Source organism: Psilocybe cubensis, chromosome 9 (assembly GCF_017499595.1).
Source record: "Psilocybe cubensis strain MGC-MH-2018 chromosome 9, whole genome shotgun sequence".
In the NCBI taxonomy this organism is placed as follows: domain Eukaryota; kingdom Fungi; phylum Basidiomycota; class Agaricomycetes; order Agaricales; family Agrocybaceae; genus Psilocybe; species Psilocybe cubensis.
Window position 1 is genome coordinate 2715246 of NC_063007.1, and position 22578 is coordinate 2737823.

At 46.6% G+C, this 22578-nt stretch overlaps 5 protein-coding genes across 5 annotated transcripts; 3 read left to right on the top strand and 2 right to left on the bottom strand.

The window, feature by feature from the left end:
• Window positions 1-1076: 1076 nt before the first annotated feature.
• JR316_0010260 (Peptidase S41 family protein ustP) lies at window positions 1077-4061 on the top strand (the record flags this gene model as incomplete). The annotated part of the gene is made up of 16 exons (XM_047895930.1): window positions 1077-1256; window positions 1318-1543; window positions 1647-1819; window positions 1880-1989; window positions 2051-2189; window positions 2252-2701; window positions 2768-2803; window positions 2860-2874; window positions 2927-3171; window positions 3231-3326; window positions 3389-3416; window positions 3467-3595; window positions 3666-3706; window positions 3778-3848; window positions 3906-3954; window positions 4007-4061. The coding sequence occupies 16 exons, from the start codon at window positions 1077-1079 to the stop codon at window positions 4059-4061; spliced, it is 2043 nt and encodes a 680-aa protein (XP_047745649.1).
• A 311-nt stretch (window positions 4062-4372) lies between these two features.
• JR316_0010261 (uncharacterized protein) lies at window positions 4373-7209 on the bottom strand (the record flags this gene model as incomplete). The annotated part of the gene is made up of 9 exons (XM_047895931.1): window positions 4373-4453; window positions 4523-5804; window positions 5861-6002; window positions 6057-6100; window positions 6165-6197; window positions 6412-6671; window positions 6719-6910; window positions 7068-7129; window positions 7179-7209. The coding sequence occupies 9 exons, from the start codon at window positions 7207-7209 to the stop codon at window positions 4373-4375; spliced, it is 2127 nt and encodes a 708-aa protein (XP_047745650.1).
• A 2240-nt stretch (window positions 7210-9449) lies between these two features.
• JR316_0010262 (uncharacterized protein) lies at window positions 9450-11510 on the bottom strand (the record flags this gene model as incomplete). Its single annotated transcript, XM_047895932.1, has 3 exons — window positions 9450-10603; window positions 10662-10950; window positions 11028-11510. The coding sequence occupies 3 exons, from the start codon at window positions 11508-11510 to the stop codon at window positions 9450-9452; spliced, it is 1926 nt and encodes a 641-aa protein (XP_047745651.1).
• Window positions 11511-12819: 1309 nt separating this feature from the next.
• JR316_0010263 (Cytochrome P450 monooxygenase 98) lies at window positions 12820-14893 on the top strand (the record flags this gene model as incomplete). The annotated part of the gene is made up of 10 exons (XM_047895933.1): window positions 12820-13040; window positions 13282-13422; window positions 13473-13737; window positions 13796-13916; window positions 13972-13985; window positions 14047-14236; window positions 14290-14371; window positions 14425-14553; window positions 14606-14749; window positions 14803-14893. The coding sequence occupies 10 exons, from the start codon at window positions 12820-12822 to the stop codon at window positions 14891-14893; spliced, it is 1398 nt and encodes a 465-aa protein (XP_047745652.1).
• A 1338-nt stretch (window positions 14894-16231) lies between these two features.
• Window positions 16232-18220, top strand: JR316_0010264 (putative transporter; the record flags this gene model as incomplete). Its single annotated transcript, XM_047895934.1, has 9 exons — window positions 16232-16407; window positions 16464-16551; window positions 16612-16729; window positions 16787-17114; window positions 17175-17323; window positions 17394-17667; window positions 17725-17816; window positions 17888-18138; window positions 18200-18220. 9 exons carry the CDS (start codon window positions 16232-16234, stop codon window positions 18218-18220), a joined length of 1497 nt encoding a protein of 498 aa, XP_047745653.1.
• Between the last annotated feature and the right edge of the window lie 4358 nt (window positions 18221-22578).

The window sequence follows — 22578 nt, forward strand, 5'->3', positions numbered from 1 at the left end:
TTTCAGTTTTTCATTTTGCGTCTACGCTGGTTACCAGTTCGTTGCAACCGGGACGAAATCGGACTGTAGTCCTTCTCAATTCTAAAAGTTAGAAAAAAAGTTAGAAATTTATGCATGGCAACAGTGTAGCAACGATCATACTGGGCGTCGAGGACATGCGGTATGACGCCGCCAAGTTGATCCTGTTCCTGTCTGAGTTAGAATGAGTCTGAAAGTCGGCAGGCTTTGCCGCCGTGTTTCGGTCGCCATTGACGCGTCCAGACACGCGAATGAGTTGTGCCGTTCGGCATTGGCACACAACATTTTAAACACCGCTTTGTCTTGTCCATCTAGGCATCACATAGCCAAGACGCCCAGCGTGATTGTTGCCATGCATAAATTTCTAACTTTTTTTCTAACTTTTAGAATTGAGAAGGACTTGTGTCAATGATAACCGAAATAGAATACCATTTGCTGATCATCCGATTTCTCTCCCATGCACTTGTGGAGACTCACTATTGCTACATTGCGATTTCGATTCAAATGTAATATTCATTCAAGAATATAACTGCAACCTTCTCAGGACGATTGGGAAAAGAATCCTTATCGGCGCAGCAATCTCACGATGGTGTTGTTAATTATAAACAAATCTTCTCACTGCATACCGCGAAGGCTTGATGCTCATTTTGAAGCAACCTGCACACCATTGCGCTCGTGCTGTAACGGTGGCTCTATTCGGTGAGTAAGCTTTAATGTCATTACCAAATGTAGCCATGACTTATGTTTTATATTAATTAACTTCGACGATTTCAAAGTACTTCAGGTAGAATTATAAGGCTGCAATGCCGTTTTCTGTTCGGTTTCTTGTATCTTGTGTGTCGGTCCGTCTCGTGTCTCTTCCTTTTGTGCCCACATGCTTATTCCTGTAAAGCCACCTTTTGACCACCGACAGCGATCAAGGTGTTTCGTGAGCCATCATGCCCATATGGTCGCATGATATCGTGTACGAGAACGCCTCGTCACCTATCATCACATCTGGAATTGCTTAAATGGCAGCTCGGAGTGCTTGAAGCCATTCTTGCTAATCATCAGGCGAGATGATATTCCTCCACAGACTTCGTGCATATCTGCTGTTGGCCAGTCTTATAGCTTCGGCCACTGCTACTACTGCTGCCCGGGATCCTTGTGCTGTTATTGGGGGTCAGAAATGGGTCGCTCCTAAGGACCTTCGAGCTTGCTTTACATCAGTCAAAGTAGACCCAGTGATAAAGGACAATGTACGGTTTTTCACAACAAAAATAAAAAAGTAATATTCTAACACAGTTTGATTCCGTCAAGATCATCCAAGTCATAAACAAAACACTTGGTTTCCACACATCAGTTAACTACGAATTCAAGGCTCCAGAACCATTCACTGCTGATGTTCACGAGGACCTCCTTGGAGATCTGGCGCGCATCCAGAAGCAAAACTATCCATCTGATTACGACCTTCATATCGATTTCTCGCGAACTCTGAAACGTTTGAACGATGGTCATTGTGTATGGGTTAATAACTGCTATGTAAGTTGACTTTACTTCTCCAATATCTTAGTACTCATTTACTGTCGAAGGATTGTGAGTCATCCTTGTTATCTACAGAAATTGTTCGACGCCTTAAAACTGTACAGCACTGTTTTTGAACTTTTTACCGACTCCTTTGGCCCTCTTGACCGAGGCTGACGGGTCACAGAATGTGCATATCGCACCGGAGGCCTTTACGGTTGCATCTGCTGAATTCCCAGATCAAATAGATGTGTGGCAAAATGCATTACCCGGTCCTTTGAAGGGAAAATTATCTACTGTGAGTTATCCTATCGCGCGTCTTGCATAAAAGCGTGGCTTAATCCATTCATGTAATCAGCTTTCTGGGGCGAAAGTGTTGCAAATCAACGGACAAGACCCTTTCGTGGCAGTTAATGCCAACGCATTGATTACCGGAAGCTTTCAGGCTCTTGGAACGCGACAGAATTCGTATGTTGAAGTGGTTTTATTTAACTGTGCCAAAGAATTCATATATTTCTATGAATGGTAGATTTTTCTCAAGTTATCAGCGAAGTACAACAGGATGGAATTATGTCATGGGGAATTTTGCGCAACAGTCTCTGCCGCTGAGCGATTCTGTTACTTTGACGATTGTGAGGGTCAACCATACTCTCCCAGAAGTGGTTGTGGTAAGTCATGGCGTATATGTCTTGCAGTAACGATATCTGACATTTTTTCAACTGAATACTAGTTGCCATATAGGGCTCGCATAGGCTCTGCCACCCATAATTTCACTGACACGGCTTCATGGCGCGCTAACAACTGTGTCGCCATTGATGGTACGAACGGAGTAGACGCATACGCCTCGTCATCCACTACCAACTCCGTGAATACACCTTTGATCAAATTCCAACAACAACCGCCTGTGCCTGCTGCAGTCTCGCGCAAGCGCGCTGTGAATGTGATGCTCGACACTTCCCCACCATCCGACGTTGTCCTCCCTCCCGGTCTGCAGCCATCATTACCAGCTATTAATGGCAGCAGGAGTGTTTCACAGTTCTACATGCTGAAGGATGGCAAGACAGGTGTCATGGCTCTCGGCAGCTTCTCAGATTCGGATTTCAACACCTTTTTGCTAGGAATGCTCCAAGGACTGCTCTCCCTGAAGTCCTTAGGGGCAACACAATTGATCGTTGACGTTGTGAGTCAAGCTTTACAATACCGGATATTGGTTTCTCGACCGAAAGCTCATTGATCCCTGTTCAAGTCCAACAACGGAGGTGGATTTATCTGTGCAGCACATGTAAGTGCAATTTTAATTAACAATAATATCTTGCCTTCTGAATAATCTCCTATCAGTGGCTCCATCGTATAGTAGGTTACCTTTGAGGTCACGGAAAGCTTTAACTCATGGGAATTCATTCAGATTGCAGGTCCCAAGTCAACGACTATCCCCCAGGCAGGGCTAGACACGAAAGCTAGAGACGGACCCCTAGCTCAGCTTATAGTCAAGCAAATCGTTAACGCCAACGCAGACCCCCAAGATCTCCTCATGTACAACCCTGTTAACTGGGCAAATGCCAGCAACATTTTCTTTGCTCCCGGGACTGACTGGTTGCAGCCTCCCGTCAATACAGTAATCAACGGCCGTGCTGATGCTTTTAGTCAACGGTATGTGCTGTGTCCCTCTCTGTCTGATTGAAAAACGAAAGCTTATAATATAACGTCAGCCTCGGAGAGGAGTGCTCCCCTGACAGTTTCCCTACTGCGCCACCAGATCAAGCATTGTTTGATCCCAAAAAGGTCGTCATTGTTTCGAACGGAAGGTAAGTCAGCGTCAAGATATAGTTGACTTGCAGGAACTGATGTCATTGAACGATCAAATCAGATGTGCTAGCTCGTGTTCCTTGTTTAGTGTACGTGAGCGTTGCAGTGTGGTCTATATTTGATTCTAACGCCCGTATAGGTCACCATGAACAAGAAAGAAGGATCAAAGACTGTCGTACTTGGAGGTAAAAAGGATGTCCAGCAGCAATACTGCGGCACTGTCGGCGGACAATCCACCGATTTCTCGACAATGGACACAGAAGTTAAGGTAAGAAACGATCGATAAATAGATCCCTGACAGTGATAGATATCTAATATCGACTGTGCTGCCATTGCAGACTACCCATTTGAAGAACAACTCGTTGGCGCCACCAGACCTGTAAGCGAATGCCGTCGAAACCGTGTCATTTTCTGAGTATCATGTTCATTTCCATTTCCCCCATTTCACAGACTTGTAAATGGAGTTCAAGGTATTACGTGGAGGCTAGGCTTTGGAGTAAATGACCCTACTCAACCAGAAGGTGATTTTTCAAGACGTACATGTCGCATACTGCAAAATACTTATATCGCCTCCGTAGAATGGCAAGCACGACCTGCCGATTTGAACCTTCCGATTACGGCTGATATGTATGTATTAATCCCCGAGTTACATTCAGAAGGTACTTACTACGTTACCCAGCGTAAACAACCCCGTCGCGATCTGGGAAATCGTGGCGAAAAAGCTGTTGCAGTAATCATTGACTAGAAGATGGACATACGCTCAAATTAACTTTTATTTTGTGTAAAATATGAACAAGAGAATGTTACACATTGACAGAATACATGCAAAAGAATGTGGATGTATGAAATAAGAATACAATGATGGTTATTGGCCTTCGACAACTATGAGTGGGCATTCCGCTCGTGAATATTTATACTACTATTACTATATACTACTACCAGGCGCGCTTACGGGTCATATCTAAGAAAACGGTCGTTACTGACTGGCAAGGCGTAAATGGGGTCGGGTTTGGGTCGTGAAAGATGCAAAGAAAATTATCAAGACTTAAGATGCAATCATTGGCCCTCCTTCCTCGGAGTTCAGGGTATCAAACGTCGTGGTGCTTCGGAGGTGGTTATTAACAAGCTACATGAAAAGTTTCTTGTATGAGTACCGGAATGGACTTTTAATCTCATCAAAGCGCTGAACACTCACCCCGTTTATTGGCCGAGTATAATCTTCGTGATCTCGGAGACTCGCCGTGCTCGCTTGCTGTGCGGTATCCAAAGCTCCCAGTCGGGGATGGAGAAGGCCTTCGACCATACTAGACGCGTCAGTTGGTACAGGCGATGGAGCAGACGGCAACGTCATAGTTGGCCAGGGGAAACTAGGCGGATGAAGATCGTATCCAGCACTAGACATTTGAGGCAAAGGAGGAGAGAGGGAGGTGTACCCGTTCCCAGTCACCCCGCGGGGGAACCGAAGAAGCGCCTGAGGTGGATTCAGGAGCGACGGACTGTACACACCGGGAGGGGGGAGGAAGCTTGTGTCGTCAGTAGTTGCACGCGGTTGTGGTGCAGGTGTACCGCGAAGTGTCGCGATACTTTGTGTCGACACGCGATGGCTGGTAGTGCGAAGGCGGTTCAGGAAGCCCTTGACACTGTTCCGGTCTGATTGTTCTTGACGCTCACAGTCGTATGCAGGTTCGCGAAGTGAACCAACGAATGCACTGGGTGGGGTAGAGCTATGGCGGCGCCCCTCAGATTTTGGCATAGGCCTTGGCCCATTCATCGAATTGCGCTTTGCTTTAATCGCCCCCGACTTGCCATGAGAAGAACCAGACCCATGGCCGCCCGAAGACCCTGACCCGCCCACAACTGTCAACGAAACGGCACTTCGACTCGCCATCTGCGGAACACCGTTCTCACTGGTTTCTGAGCGTCTACCACCAATATCACGAGCGGCCTGAGGGTCATTGATTCCCCACCAATACTGCTTAGCGCCTTCGGCGGCATGCCCGTCGTTAGCCGAGTGCGCCGGTAAAACTACAGGCGCCGGTCGTGCGAACGGGTCGCCCATAGTTTGAGTCATATTGGGCATGTACGGCTGACCGCCAAAGGTAGGATGCATAGCGGATGCCATCCCGATGTTAGTACTCTCAGCGCTGCCCGCCCCACCTCCCTCTCCCGATAAATGGTCTCCGGAAGACCCTTGTCCAATGTAACCCCCTTCCCCACTGTGCTCTTGGCTGCCCAACGTCTGCCGCCGATTCAAAGAATTATGGCCTCTCAGATAAGACACATCATCGTCGTCCCCGTCAATAGGCGGTCTCCATACTTCGCGGGCTCGGGCGAGAATGTCGATAGACCCGCGATCGAAGTTTTGGCGTGCCCTGTAACGCCTGCAGCCGTAGAACAGGAGAAAGATGACGAAAATGACGGCGAGCGTCACGGCTACAGCTATCCCTGCTATAGCGCCGGTGTTCCTCCCCAAACCACTGTATATAGAAATTAATACAACGCAATAGAAAAATATGCTTAGACTATATCTTACCCAAGTTGTTGAGGGGTATCGGTTCGCAGCACACCGGTCTCGACGACAGTGCTTATTGTCGTTGTGCGCCCGTCTGAAAAAGTAGTGGTGAACACCCTCGTGATTGTGATCGTCCGGGTAGGACGATTGGCAGGAGAAGTATCTGTTGAAATAATGGTATCAGAGTTTGTAAATAGCAAATCATCGCCGTGCTCACCTTGACTTGAAGTCGTGTCAGAAGATGTGCTGAAGATGGCATCACTAAAATATAACACACATGAATTTAGAATAGTTAATTCGGTGCAGGAGAAAAGACACAACTTACGAGGTAGGAGTTGACGAGGATGAGGTTACTCGGCTGGAAGTGGGTAACGATGAAGATGAAAAGGAGGAAGACGAAGTTAAAGATTCAGAGGTGAACGAGCTAATCGTGCTAGAGGTATCCTCCGAAGAGACGGACGTGAAAGGGGGGAACGAAGTGGTCGTAAATTCCGACATCGAAGATGGGGGAGAAGATACAGGAAGAGACACCGTGCTCCCCAATGTCGGAAAGGAAAACGAAGAAGTCCCACCTGCCTCCATCCGCGACGAACTCGAGCTTGCGCTCCAAGCCAAGGGTGAACTTGCCGAGCTCGGCGAGGTAGATGTAGTAGTTATAGAGCTTGGGCCCTGCCGCGAAGTACTTGAAGACACAGTCGCGGTTGAATCGGGTATATCTGTTTCCGAAGGCGTTAATGAAGGTGGTGACGTCGATGTCGGGGGTATCGTAGACTGGCTTTCGGGGAATGCAGAACTCGGAAATGTAAGTGTCGAGGATTCTGAGATCGTAATGCTAGACTGGGATGGTCCCGCGGTGATAACAGTTTCGGAGGTGCTGACAGTTTGTTCTGGTGCAATCGAAGTGGAGGATATAGAAGTTGTTGTTTCAACATTCGACTCTGATAGAGCTGCGGATTCGAAAAATTGTGAGCACCCGCAATCGGTGGTCGGGATAGCGGGAATAAACTCAACCATTCGAAGGCGCAGACGTCGAGTCTGGTTGCTCGCTACTTGAGCCCACCCCAGTAAGACCTGTCCGTGACCCATTCAGTAAGCAAAATCAACAAAGTCCTGGGATGAATACCCACTAGGCGATGGGGTAGGTGCGCTTTCGCTCAAGCTAGAAGCGACTGAACTCCCAATCCGTCATCCTTCTAAATTCCTCCAAAATGGATGCAGAGAAACATACCTGCAGACTGAGGTGAAACATATGTAGTCTCACTTGTTGCTTGGTCAGCATTCGAATTCGTCCTGAAAAATTGCAGTCAGGCATGGCGCTAAGGTAAATTAAAAAACGCACGAGTCATCAAGTTGTCTTCGTAGTCCGACATATCGATTAATCCCCGATGACACAGAGGCTAAAACTTTGGAGATGAGAGATACAATTGCTGGGGCATTATACTCTTCTACGCTTGGCCAGGTTGTTCTTTGTCTCCAAGCTCGCAGACGGCCAGGAATGCGTGTATAACAAAGGACGTCGACATCGCTGGGGTGGCATCCGGGTAAGACATCCCTTGTTTGGGAAATCGAGAGCGATGCCGAACAAGGGACCTCCTGAAACATCATGTCAGGGAGCGAACAGGGCTCTCGACCCGCAACGCGCTCGCAACTCAATTGCGTATGGATAACGATGGTGGCCTCCCAGTAATACCAGCCTGGAAGGGCTTGAAGAGAGTCGATTCACTCAGTGTGTTATCAAAGTAAGAATGGCAAAGAAGATGGTTACGTCCATCAAGGAGCGAACAAGTCTAAGTGAGAAGGGTATAAGTAAGTCAAAGTAACGCGCTATACGTTACAGTGGCTCCTCGATCCCGGCCGAGATTGAACGAGTGGGGGGGAAGAAACCTAACAGACCTGGCATGACACGTTTTTAATAAAGCACTGCCGTGGCCCTGAGCGGAGATCCATTCATCTTGAGCCTCCTGGTCATTTTAAATTATCCCGTCCTCGAGTCCGGTTGTCACTAGGCGTATCTTACTCGTCATGTCAACAATGAGATTTGCAGTACGTGCCCTTGGCTTTATTGTTTTTAATTACCTAGTAGGACACTTGGTAATTAGGCACGGTGATGTGCATGGGGGCACAGCAACAGGAGGTGACAAAAAAACAAGGAATCAACCCCGCGATATCAATCCGGTTAGAATGGCACCTTGGTCTGGTAAACCATTTGAATCTATATTCGTGGCACAGCAAACAAAGGCACGCAGCTTGCGCAGGGCCCGAGAACCATTCAAGCTGTCGCAAAAGTCGTGTCAGGTTTTAGGTCGTGCAACGCCACTGGCAGTGGCTACGAAACGCAGCAGTCCCCTGTCTCCGCCACTGTAGTCTTTCAACTAATAAAAGATGGCTTTGATCAGTGGATCCTGACTTGTCCCATCGTTGTGGGTCCGAGACGGTGAATAAATGTCTGGGCAGGCAACGTTGATGGAAACGTCGATGTCAATCTAACGATTTGATATTCTTGAGACCGAGGAATGGGCAATTCATGACAGTCAACCCAATGAGCGGGCATAGAAGAGTAGAGAAGAGTGCTACAAAGGAGGATTGCTTTATTGAAACCCCCTAGAACCCCTTCTCTCGATGGGTGCTCGGGAACTGTGGAATATATCGTGTAGGAAAGCAAATTCCTTATAATCATCCCTACAAACCATCAGTACATCCTCGACATCTGCTATGATGTATCACTTTATTTTTGAATAATAGGGAAGTCGAGAGGGCAAACTCAGAAAGGACGCACGAGCTGGGGCGACGAACAGTGCCACTACGTGATAGACAATCTGTATCGTCATAGTGTATTCTCGCCATACGCCCGGCGTACCTCATTTGACGCGCCTACATATTTTCACAACAAGGCGCACAATTGCGACTTTTCGTTTCGATCTCCATACACGTACGTGCTTTCCATCTACTTAGCTATAAACCTTAGAAATATGTGGGACTTGAAGCTAATTCGACATCATTACGTCAATCGGTACCAAATTATCGATGGCCGTGATCCGAAGGACGATGAAAAATATCCGAACGTCGTTCCTTGTCTTCCACCATTCAACTCCTTTGCGTCAAAAACATAACGAAGGACGTGTATCACACAACACTTCTATTTCACGACTACCTCGAAGAACATTAATCGGATGATCAAGTATGAATCATTCGGGTCCATGATTTGTCAAAGTCATGTCCACATTCTAGTCAATGTACGCAAGCTTTTTTTGATGGAGTGAAGGTTCTGTCCAGGTTCAGCCTTCGCTGGTGTCTAAACAAACTGTGTTCAATGGGGTGCATCATGCACATCGTTGTATTGTCCAACTATTTTGGAGAGTATTACTTGGATGTCGACTCTTGGCCTATGCATTATTCGGGTCCATGAATATGGTGAATCAAATCATACCCACAAACGTGTTCTAGTCGATGCGTGCACGCTTTCGGGAGTGGAAAGCGAAGATTCCGCATGGCTGAAGAGAGCGACTTAATGTAGGTTTTATTTTGCAGTGCATGTTGGGATGATTTATCACACGTTTTATACTCCTTGCTTTTTCCAGTCCATGTTGTCTGCTATACTACACCTATTAAATTATTTTCCCTCAATCAAAATCATTATTTCCGCAGGGACAGCTGGGCGTTTATTCCACTCCTCAATCCATCCTGAACGCGCGCCGACTTCTTCATTGAAACTGGGAATTGCGAAGACCCCTGTCACAAGCCAGATATTCCGATCGTTTCCTTCATGCTCTGCCAGAAGAGTAGGCAGTACAGCTCGGGCAACCATCAAGTTTGAGTTGGCGTCTGTGCGGAGTGCGCGCCCCTTCCTTCCGTTTTCAACACCCACGAGGTCGACAATGCCGGAAACGCCTGCCCGAGAAGCAGCTCTACCCTCTCCCCCTTGTTCGAACGTGCCAAACGCCTCGCCTGTCGAAGGTTCAAGCGCCCGACCATCTTCTCCCTGACCATAAATTGCAAAACCGCCTTCTGCGGAAGTCAATTCCCGACCGGTTTTGATTCTATGCACCCGCAGGTGCCACAGAGGCGTGTCCTTATGCGGAGGGACCAACCAGGTCTCTACTTCGACATCCTTCCAAGGATACCACATCGACCTTAACCACTTGCCATTTTCAATCCTGGCCTCCCTTGTATCTCGACGGCACTTCCACGTTTCGCCATTATCATCACTCAGCGCCAGCGTGCTATCACCGCCAAGCTCTTCGAGGGTTCCATTTCCAACTGGGACGCTGTAGCCGAATGCCGAAGAGTACGCCAGTTTCCCGTACTTTGCTGCACTCTGCTTCACCGGATATGAACATTGTTGCCCAGATGATAGGAGATATGTATGTCCTGCAAGGTTGGATGTAATATGAAGGGGGTGATTAAGGGCTTTCACTGTTCCACGAAGCGGCTCAGGGTATGGTTCTTCCTCTGATGCCCAGAATGGGTGTGTTTCCGGTAAAGCGAGAGTGACGAAGGATTTACAACACCAGTATGGCGATCCAGGAGAGTTGTAGTTCTCGGTCATGCTCTGATTGGGGTAAACATATCCGATCGTCAATGTGCCGTCGGGATAGAATGCTCCAGGTTGCTTCGCCCAGTATCGGATGTTTCGAAGCTGCAAACCTTTTATGACTCCCCACGTCAATGGCGCAGGGAGATCGACATCTGCGAAGGCCAAAGCACCCCAGAAGGATGACATCGCGAATCGATATGTTAAACTCCTTCCAAATGGAATCGCACGACCTGGCGTACATCGAAGTCAACCATTTTTCAACTCATGCGAGACGTCAATCAGGCTTACCTTCGTCGTCGAAATAGTGCACAAAATCAAACGCAAACTTTCTCGCTCGTTTTCGGTATTCTTCACATCTTTTGGGGTCGTCTCCTTGTGCTAACTTTGAGTATGCCAGCTGTGCGAACTGGATAGCAAAGGACGACGAATAGTAGTCGAGTTGGATTACACCCTCCGGACCGTCTCTGGACCACCCGTCACCAATATAGAAAGTATCCAAATGGTCCAGGTCCGCCTTCATCCGTTTCGCATCAAAGCGGGCAGAACCTGCGCGAGACAAACCGAGATTCGCAAATACCTGCGTAGGCAGAGAGAATTTGTGTCAGCAGCTCGACAATTTTCCGGCCCCGCGAATCAGAAGTCATGGTCACACACCCTGAACCATAGCCAATTGGTGTTCGGCATCTCTTTATCGTTCATGCCTCCCAGCCAATCCTCAAAGTTTCTCTTGGTCTCATCGCTGAGTGGGTCCCACAACTTTTCCTTTGCAACTGCGATGGCGAAGCCGATGGCAGAGCACTCGACCATGCGCTGGTCCTTGTTGCGCATGTTGCCCCAGAACTCATCGCTCTTGGGATCTGTGCCGTTCTTGAACCCGTCTACCCACCGCTTGGTGCCATCGTAGTCGCCCCCTCCTCCTAGCAATGCAGCTAGCCCCCAAATGGGCCGAGAAAAACCTTCTAGTTGCGCTGCTGCCTCGTCGTAATGTGTGGCCGTGTGTCCGAGGTGGATACGCGCTCCTCCTGGAGAAGTATGCGCTGCTAAAGGATCTAGGATACCCACCAAAAACCTTGCCAGGTCATCTTTTGTCCTCAGAGGGTTGGATGCGAAGGGTGCGGTTGGCGTGAAATTACCCATGGGTTTTGTTGCAATTCAGCCATTGGACGTCCTCGGTTTTTAAAGATCTACTTCGTCAAGAATATGCCGGTCCGTCGACATACTTGCGGACCGCTTGCGTCTCAAGCCATTGACAGAACCGTCATGTTTTGTTTTTCCAGCCCACCGTGTACCAAACATGACGAGCGTTCACGTGAATGCATTATCATCATCACAACGCTATCAAAACATAAAGAAAAGAAGCAGCTAAAATTTATATGTTTCGATGTCCTTCTTTACGTTCTGATCTAATTCACCTGAAATCTGATCGCGGCGATACAATTAGAACCAAATCAGTCTATGCTCTGCTAGAGGTTTAAGCCTAGTCCAAATTGTCACGGATACCAACACAACTTTGTTGAACAGTCGGTGGGAACCCGCAAACATTGTAGGGCGTCAATCATCAGTCTTATGAATCATGGATCCCCCTCAAAGTGCGCCAACATTTCCCAGGAGTTGTTGGTTGTGTATACAACCACCACTACTGTATGTAATATGGTCTTATCGAACCGTCGGCATATACCTTTTCATTAAATACTCAGATGTCAGTCAACGAACCGAACAGGAATCGTCCAATGTCGTCCAAAAAAGATGGCAGAACTATCTCATTCAATTTTGAAGTCTTTCCGGTGGCGCCCAAACATAAAATACGTACTACATACAAACTCTCGTAAGTTTTTCGGCAACCGCACAGAACCAAACCGGCCGCTCTGAGCTTACCTATCTTTATACTTCCCATGTTGCCAAAAAATGTCTTCTGTGACTAGTGTCTTCTATTTGATTCACAGCAACACCGTGATAACCCGCGTCATGGGGTGCTTCCAGAGGAAAGAGCTCAGCGCAAGAGCACAACCATGAACCAAAAACTACAGGACATTCCCGCGACAGTGGCAATCTCCGTCGACCCTGATGATTGTCTCGGGGCCCGACCGTCGCTGGCGGCTGACTTAATTGCTCGGATGATGATATCCTTCACTCCCTGAGAATACAACAATACATGTTTTATATATGAGGCAGAGTGGCCAAGCTCGATATGCCAATGCTTTAATAACGGGCAGCCTTCTCATCCTCACGCTCGTCTCTTCAAACATCAACACCCACTCGTTATCAGTTACCCCATACCCCACGTTCTTTTATGTTACAACTCGATTCTACTATAGCCAGCTTGGCTGCGACTGGCGTCTTTCTCGCCCTATACTTGATGAAGCGTAGGAAAAGACGGTCGCCTTACTCTCAACTTCCTCTACCTCCAGGCCCAAAAGGTCTTCCGATAATTGGAAACCTTCGTGACATGCCTACATCCTTTGAATGGAAAACCTACCACAAGTGGTCCAAGGAACTTGGTATGGTCCCGTTTATACTCGCACGCGAACGATCCGTTAATGGTAATGGATTGATTCAAGACACGGATATTCTCTACCTCAATGTTGCGGGAACATCAATTGTGGTACTCGACTCTTGGGAAGCTATCCTTGAACTTTTTGAGAAGCGCTCTTCGATATATTCTGACAGGTAAGCAATGATGGCTTTTTGGCACAGCGGATGTCCATACTTGATAACGTGGGGACAGAGCTCGGATGCCTATGATCAACGAACTGATGGGATGGAATTTCAACTTTGGCTTCATGAAATATGGTGTGTTTTTTATCATAGCTGTTACTGCAATCGATGCTCATTGTATGGGAAGGGGAGCGATGGTGAACCCTTCTATAGCCTTTCCGACCCTAATATACGGCTGACTCCAGTGTTCCAGGCGCCGCCACCGTAGACTTATGCACCATAACTTCCATCCTACTGCCGCCGCCCGTTTCCGACCCCACCTTTTAAAGGCTGCACGTAACCTGTTGAATCGGTTCCTCGACATGCCTAACGATGTGATTGGGAACTTGCGGCAGTATGTAACATTCATTGAACTATCATCAAATTTCTAACGTTATGTTGTAGTATGGCTGGAGAGACCATCATGTCCGTAGCATATGGCTTAGAGGTGAAACCAAAGGATGATCCTTACATTAGGACAGCAGAGCAAGGTGTCCATCCGCTGGTAGCGGCCGGTGTTCCTGGCGCGTTTCTGGTCGACGTTCTTCCGTTCCTCAAATATGTTCCCGAGTGGATGCCCGGAGCTGGATTCCAGACCAAGGCTCGAGAATGGAAAAAGCTCGCTCTGAATATGGTTGAAATTCCATTTGCTGCCGCAAAGCGCAACTTGGTGGGCAATGTTCTCTGTTTGCCAAAGGTATCGTGGACTCATATGTGATTTTCTGTAGGCGAACGGAGTATCGTCACTTTGTGTGGCATCTTTGAGTCTACAAAAGCTTGAGAATGGTACCACAGACGACGCGTATGCAGAGGATATCATTCAAGGTGTGACTGGCACTATGTATGCGGGTAAGTGGTAGATTAAGACCTTATTCATGTCATGAATCGTTCTGTTCTTTTGTAGCTGGATCCGACACAGTGAGGATTTTTTTTTAAAGTTACGCCCGATGATCTGTACTAAAAGAGAATCCTCACGCAGACAGTATCAGCCGTTGCTTCTTGCATTCTGGGATTACTGGACAAACCAGAGGTTATTAAAAAGGCCCAGGAAGAATTGGATAGAGTCGTCAAGCCTGGCCACCTGCCCGACTTTGATGATGAGGAGTCATTACCGTACATAACCGCTATAGTAAAAGAAACCCTTCGTTGGAGAGATGTCGTTCCTATTGGTGAGCTACAAACACATCTATCCGTTGACAAATTTAATTCAAGTAAACTACAGCAATTCCTCGTCTATTAACTGTTGACGATGAGTACAAGGGATATCGCTTACCTGCCGGGGCGATTGTCATTCCAAATGCATGGTCGGTAATCATATTATATGTGTTATCTGTCTAATTAGTTGTGTTCTATTTAGGGCTATGCTGCACAACGAAGACGTATATCCTGATCCGTTTGAATTTAACCCGGACAGATTTATGAAGGACGGAAAATTTAATAAATCAGTGAGAGATCCTAGTCACGCATGCTGGGGCTTCGGTAGACGGTATGTGTGACAATCTGTATCTAATCATGCAGATATACTGATTCCAGCTTAGAATTTGCCCTGGACGTTACATGGCCTTCTCTTCTGTTTGGATTGCCGTAGCTTCTCTCTTGACTGTTTATGATATTAAAAAAGCTGTCGATGAGGAAGGAAATGTGATCGAGCCCCAACATGACTACCTGTCAGCACTGGTATGGTGAGTGAATTTTTTACCTACTTGCATGCATCGGTAACTCACGGAAACCACAGTATGCCGAAGCCATATAAATGCTCCATTACACCACGCTCCCAGAAAGCGGAAAGGCTTATTCGCTCCGCGTCCAACCTTGAGGCTTTATAACATAACAGGTGCTTGATCAAGCACTTCTCTTGAGTAATACCCGTGTAGATACCATGCTGAGTGAAGTTATAGGTACTTTCTATTTAAAACCTCAATTTGATATCATACATCTTTATTTTTGTGCACTCAAAACCGACATATACGTCATTCAAAATACCCTTGAGTGCACCAGATGATGAGTGACGAAACAAATGGCGGTAGCGACAGAACGCATCAGATGCGTATTGCAGAGATTTGTACGAATTCGTATTCATCTGGCTTCAAAGTGGTCATTGGACTGGGGGACACGACCTTCGGATATGCTTCACCAATGAGCTAAGAGCTAGAAAGCCTTCTCATTGTGAGATATTCGCGCCAATCCAGCACTTCAAAAGCTCGACTGCTTGGCATACTCTGGATAGGAGGAAGCATCGGACTCCCGTTGCACCGGAATACGGTGATGATAGCACAAATCTTATACCGTCTACTCCATCAAAGTTTACCCACATTTTAACAAGACCTTTATTTCTCTGAATGGTGCACATGGCATAATCAGATTCTTGGCTATGTTGCTTGGACGTGGGGTAACGCGGGGGGATGTGGAGATCAGGCCTTGGTCCTGCATGCATTTCAAATAAGGGCCGATGTTCAGAGGATCACCCAGTGCATTGTTGCCGAGGAGGTTTCTTAGACAAGGATTACACTTGGGCGTTGAGCGCTGAGCCGGTAGTTCTGTGCTTTGTTTCAACCTGTTGTCATTCGGAGAAACTGCTCCCGAAGCACCCGTCGGTACACCAAATTCTTCGCTCAAACACACTCCAGCCCAGGCATCCCAATCATTCATCAAGTTCTACAAAGATTTTAGTACAGAACTACCAGGCCAACAATTACTGTGTGTTCCGTTTCGGGATACACGGTCTACCAATGGCCAACGGGTGACGTAGCCATTTAGCTCAACAAGTTTTCTTTCCCTGATATATATATTCCGGAAACTAAGGACATATCCAGTCTTATATGGGCTTCATGATTTCTCATTTGAGCATCGTATAAGTCCGATTTGCAAAAACCGACATGTATTTTTACGTATTGACTTGAGCCGTCATCGGAAGCGCAGGGAAGCGCTCGTTTCGCATGAGCCAAGGTAGGCGCCAAGAGATCCAACTGAAGATACATATCTCATTATTGGACGACCCTGGTCACTTTCAACTTGCTTCACTGCGCGCTCCCTATATAATTCAATGGAGGTTTTATCATAGGACCAGGCCAAGTACAACCCAAAAGCCATTTAGACGCGATTCGAAGAGCTACACTCTTTTCTTCACCCCTCTCGATTTTTTTGTCGTCCTCGGACACTCAGAAATGTCACTCTCAAAGCCCAAGACCAGCGAGGATTCAGTATCATTGGAGAAGCCTCATGTTTCTACCTACCAGAGCAATGAAGACACGCAAGGTCCGACTTTCGATAGCACTCGTACGTCTGCCCTATTGCGCAAATTAGATTGGAACATTGTTCCCTTTCTGTCATTGTTATACTTGTAAGTCATCTCAAGGATGTTCTTCAGATGACTTAACGTTCACATCTGCCTTCCAGGCTTTCATTCCTTGATCGAACAAACATTGGCAATGCGCGACTAGCTGGTTTGGAGCAGGATTTAAACATGAAAAATCTCGATTATAATGTATGTACTTTACCATTTTCTTTTTACTGATAGTGTCAACGTCTCACTGGATGTGTATAGATTGCGCTCGCCGTCTTCTTTCCGTGGTATGTTGCTGCGGAGATACCAAGCAATATTATGATGAAGCGAACGAGTCCCTCACTTTGGTTGTGCATTATTATGCTCGCCTGGGGTATATGTAGGTTCAATTTCGAGCCAGCGTCTAGATCCAACCGCTGAGTTATGTCCTTCTAAGCGATGACCCTGATGGGACTGGTCAAGAATTTTGCGAGCTTACTCATTGTTCGTATGGCACTTGGACTTGCAGAGGGCGGTCTATTCCCCGGAGTTACGTGGTACATCACTTTATGGTACCGCAGGCATGAATGTGGCCTGCGTATGGCCATTTTCTTCTCTGCCGCTACACTTGCGGGTGCATTTGGAGGTCTTCTGGCTCGTGGAATCTCTGAAATGAAGGGCGTTGGAGGAAAGCCAGGGTGGGCTTGGATTTTTATTCTAGAAGGTATAGCAACGGTTGTTGTTGCGGCATTCGCAAAGTGGATTATTCACGACAACCCCGAGACGTAAGTTTGTACATTTTCTCGCCTGTGCTCAACGCTGACGTTGATTTTTTTGCTGCGTAGCGCCAGATTTTTAACAGAAGAGGAACGAACTGAGATCAAAGCCCGGCTGAAGCTGGATCGTACTTCGCTAGCGGATGAGTATCATATACGCTACCTTTACGCCGCTCTTCGCGATTGGAAAATATACGTCCACATGCTCATTACTATCGGTATGTACGGATTCAAAGGTTATCGACCATTATGATGAACCTATTAATCTTATTGGACACGGAATTAAAGGCATATACACTCCGCTTTATTCTATCTCGCTATTTCTTCCGACGATTGTCAAAAATATGGGGTACAGCAATAATAGGTCACAGCTGATGAGTGTGCCACCTTACGTCGTTGGCTGTGTTGCCACAATCTCCGCCGGTTACTTTGCAGATAAGTCTAAGGAGCGAGGTCGTTATATGATGGCGTGCTGCCTCGTTGCGATTTTTGGCTTCGTCCTTCTTATCTCTACCAGCAACTCCCATGTCCAATACGCCGGAACCTTTTTTGCAGTCTCTGGGTTAGTCCCTTAGCTTACCTTTTATCACTGGATATTGATTTACATATTCTTCCCCAGAATTTATCCTAATGTACCCATGGGAGTTGCGTGGAATGGCAACAACATTGGAGGATCGACTAAACGAGCTGTCGGTATTGCGATGCATGTTGGTGAGTACACAGGAAATACTGTCCGAAAAATTAATCTAAGGTCATCAACGTTTAATTCGCTTGAAATGCAGGTTTCGGAAACTTGGGAGGGGTAATATCTGCCTTCGCTTATCGTTCCAAAGACGCACCTCGATACTACTCTGGGCACGGACTTCTGATTGCGACAGTGTCCATGAGCTTTGTCTTATCACTCTTCATGCATCTTTATCTTAAGCGTGAGAATGCCAGACGCGATGCGAGCATGAAAAGCTTAGGATATACTCTCGACTCGTACACCGAGGAGATGAAGCACTCTGAGCGAGAAAAGGGGGACTATGCATCTGTGAGTGATATCCTTAGCTTTTGTTACAAACTTCATAATTCCACTAACCCCATGTTCTCAGTTTTTCCGCTACACTACTTAAATATCCGACCGTCAGTCCCAACTCATTTCTTCCACCTCGTTCTATTACATATTTAGTGGAAAATTACATCATTATTGATACTGGTCCTGGATTATGCTATAATGCTTGCAGATTTCGTACTCCATTGCAATCACGTAGCTACCCCGAGCTCTGCACGTCCTTGCTATCTTTGCCAATTTGACTGTATTATATAAAGACGTAGCGTAGACGACCTTGTGGTAGCTTGCGATATAAATAGAATTGGCGCTTGCTTAGGTTGCTCTTGGGCGCTTGGTAAAGCTTGGTGCGAGCCGTGTGACTGGTGTCCACGTTGTACACTTTCTGGCACATCCTGTCATGTCCACCCGTATATCGCCGAGATATAACCAGGCGTAAAAGACAAAAGTTGTACTAGACTTGGCAACTGACAACACATAGCCACTTTTAGGGAGTGTGAATCTGTGCAGAACTCGTTCCCAGCTTCAGTCTATGCCAATCATGTTACAGACACTCCTAAATCTCCTTCGTGTTGTTAACAGGATGACTGGTTTCCCTACCAGGCGACAAACCATCCTTCCGGTTCGTTTGATGTAAAATTCACGATACATCATCTGGTGAAATGTTAGATGATTCACGCGGGCACACCGATTCTACACACAACACGAATGAGTATTAGTCCATTGGGAGTTAGTTGACTGATGACTTGTACTACCATCCTAGATCCTTAAGTGACTTTCTTTCAGACTATGCTCGGAGTGATTGTGCTATTCTTTAATGCTCTCTCGTTTTGTATTGAAATTTGAAAACTCGTGTACATTCGCTCTAAAATCCAGATTTGTATAGTTACCCATTACCCACAATAAATTGATAACCGTTTTTACGAAGACGATTGGTTTTCTGAGCAAGCGCTTAACTGTTCTTCGATGTTCCAGCCCGTGAGGTTCGACCCAATATGCACAAACATATGACAACAAAAGTTGGCAGGTGAAATTCTATTTCACTCTCATTACACGATGGGCACCTAACTGTCATGTGGCTATCTAACATGTTAGCTAGGTTGTTGCCATAATATTGTATTATGTTAATTGTCATGTAATTGTCACGTTAACTGTCATGTTTTTTGAGTCACACTCTGCCTTGTCACTCATGACATGGGGTCCAGCAGATACATATCCGGTTGACTTGGGGGAAAAATGAAAGGAAATGTAGAGTGTATACATTAACACTACACCACCTGGCCAATATTAAACACTAGGGGTATTGGCTTAAGAAAATAGTAATTTGTCTGAATTTTTTTGATTGATCAAATTGCAATTAAATTTCAAGATTTATTGACAATAAAATTGATGTGGTGCACATCATGGCGGTATTTGAATCCATCAATACCCATGCCGATTGGCCGATCAGTAATCATGCTCGCTAGAATCCCCCTATTCGTATCAATTTCTTCCAATATGGCGCGTACTCGCGCATTAGAGAGACAGCATGCACCTAGATATCAGCAAAATAAGGACAAGAATCTCACTTCCTGGGAAAGAATGGCAATTTTCCTCATTAACGATGCAAAAACGGTCGACGAGCAAACAGTCGCAATCATGTTCTCACATCACGCAAACTAAGATCGGAAATCACGTCGATTACGTGCTGAGAGGCTTGCTCTAGATGGGTGTAATTGTTGACAGAATGCGCACCCTGCCAGGCATTGGGAAACACAGCTGAAAACGCGCGCAAAGAGGAGACACGCCGCGAAATAAAGACGCGTTGCTGCGGTCGGCATGTTGGCCGCTTTCAAGCTCATTCAAACTCAGAAAGGCACACCAACAGTACACACCACATGAATTTTACGAGTAGCACTACTATTGCCCCCAAGTCAACCGGTTATGTAACTGCCAGACTCCATTTTTGATTGCTAGCTTTGGGACTTGAAGACTATTCATGGTTCACAGAGACTTACTGGGTCATGAGTGACAAGGCAGAGTGTGACCCAAAAAACATGACAGTTAACATGGCCTTGCTGTAAAGCTAAGGCTCCCCACTATTGAAAAGATGAATGTTTAGACGTTGTTTGTCACAGCTATTTTTAACGTCTTTGCCAAACCTTACCCTGCCATTGGGACTTGCACTCGAATGTTGAGACATTGTTTGGTTCTAATGTGTTTGCCAAACCTTACCCTGCCATTTGGACTAGGACGAATGTTGAGACATTGTTTGGTTCTAACGACTGTACCAAACCTTGTCGCACTGTGTACTCCTCTCCCTGAACGTTGTACACTCATGACCGACGCCATCTACCTGGTTGTCCATTTAAATTTTCACTTCTCTTTGACTTGTCTAACTCACTCCTTATCCTACAGGCTCAACTCTCCGCATATATTCCTAAGAAGTCGAAGTCCACTGTCATCACGTCTGTTTGACGAAGTCAAAGACCACCGTCATGTCTGCACCCCAATCCAACAATGCAGTAACCAGCCCCCCTTCGATGTGGCTTACCATCAACTCTGACGATCTGACAATGGACCGTCCTACCAATGTGAGTCTTCATCATACCTATTTCTATCTTCACTAACCATGTCGTTCAGCCTCGTACACAAAATTAACAAATCCTTCTTTTGTTACTAAAAAATGTATTCTAATCTAATATAATCCGATTCTCTGTTGTTGATCGAATTCCCATCGTACTTTCGTCTGTTTATTCAACTCCTCCAGCCTCTTCATATCCGCTCGAAGATCTTCCGATGGATGGTGCTGAAAAAGTTTGTGGTCAAACTTTCTGAGCAGACGGATTGTATCTCTACCCCGACTCCTTGACAGGGCCACGTACGCCCCAAATGGTGATAAACTGCCGCTGGGAGGGGGTGCTAGGTCAATAATGACATACTCAATGGTTTGCCCCTGTGACTTGTAATCCGTGAACGCGTAGCCAGCCGTGATGGCATATTGTCGCCGCATAATGGTCGTCGCTTTCTTCTCGCCCTCCAGTTTGACTGATATTTTTGCTTCAGAGGGGGTCAAAGGTATCAGCCCCGGTTCAATGCCTTCAAAACGTAGATGAGTTGGTTTGTTGGGTTTGAAAAGCAACATGGCCGGAGGATATTTCAGTTTCGCCACACCATTTTCAATTACTGGATGTCTTCCTTCTCTCTCGTCTAATATTATGTCGTGAATGATACCCCTGGTGCCGTTCGCGATATCAGCTTCTGTAGCAATGTTTATCTTGATCATGGCTTTCATGCCAACCGCAATTTCAATGACATCCGTCAGGTTTCCTGTGAGATCTTCTTTCATCGCTGCGATTTCGCATCGCTGAGCAATCGATGCCCTCTCTCCGGTGCTTTTCACTGTATCCTCCGCTTCAACAATGTATCTGATGTTTCCACTGCGATGACAATGTTTCTTGATCGCTGCTTGATTCCACATCTCTCTGACTACATGCCGAGGAGTTACTAGGATAGCGTCATCCCAGGGTGGTTGAGTAAAATCGGGTACAACACAGCGCTGGTCTTCCAAAACCAACTTTTCTATTTCATCGATATCGTCGTAGTCACACTCTCCGACTCTCAGGCGATTCAGAATCTCCATCCATTGTACGTCTTTCACCCGTATTTGTTTGTCGAGAATGACAACTGTCTCAAATTGTTTGAAGATTTCTCTGCCTAACATTGCGCGCACCGAGTCCTTCTCGCTCTCCACATACAACGCTCCTTGAGGTTTACGCACCGGAGGAAATTGATGAAAGTCTCCGGTGAGAATTACATGCATTCCCCCAAATGGTAGATCGGCGTTGGCACCTCTCGCTTTGCCATGAACATGACCCGTCACGGCGGACGTTAGTTGAAGGGCTGTTTTGTCGGCCATTGAAGCCTCGTCCAGAATCAAGAATGATTTCCCCTCTATATTTCGCTTTCGCTTAGCGAGCATCTCAGCCGAGGGTTTCTCCAGCCATTCATCAGTTTGTGGGGTATTTTTTGAAAGACCGGCCCATGAATGTAGCGTTTGCCCCCCGATATCAGTGGCCGCAATGCCCGTAGTGGCGCACTTTGCTAAGATGTTGAGTTGGCCGTAAAAGTCAAATGTCTCCGTAATAGCTCCGATTAACATTGACTTCCCAACACCCCCTTGCCCAAGTATCAGCATCAAAAGCTGCTTGGCGTGCCCATCTGTTGTCTACCATTGAGTTCCATCATGAACTTCATTAGCCTGAATGAGTACTTACGGGTTGTCAGATGTTCCACCAGCTTCCTTTCAACAATATCATGGGCACGACGTTGCTCCTCGTTAAGGTACGCTAGAAGGCGTCGTTCGATACCACGGACTGGACGCCCTGAATCGGTTTGCATATCAAAGTGTGCATAGCTCTCGTCCATTAGTCTTTCGACATG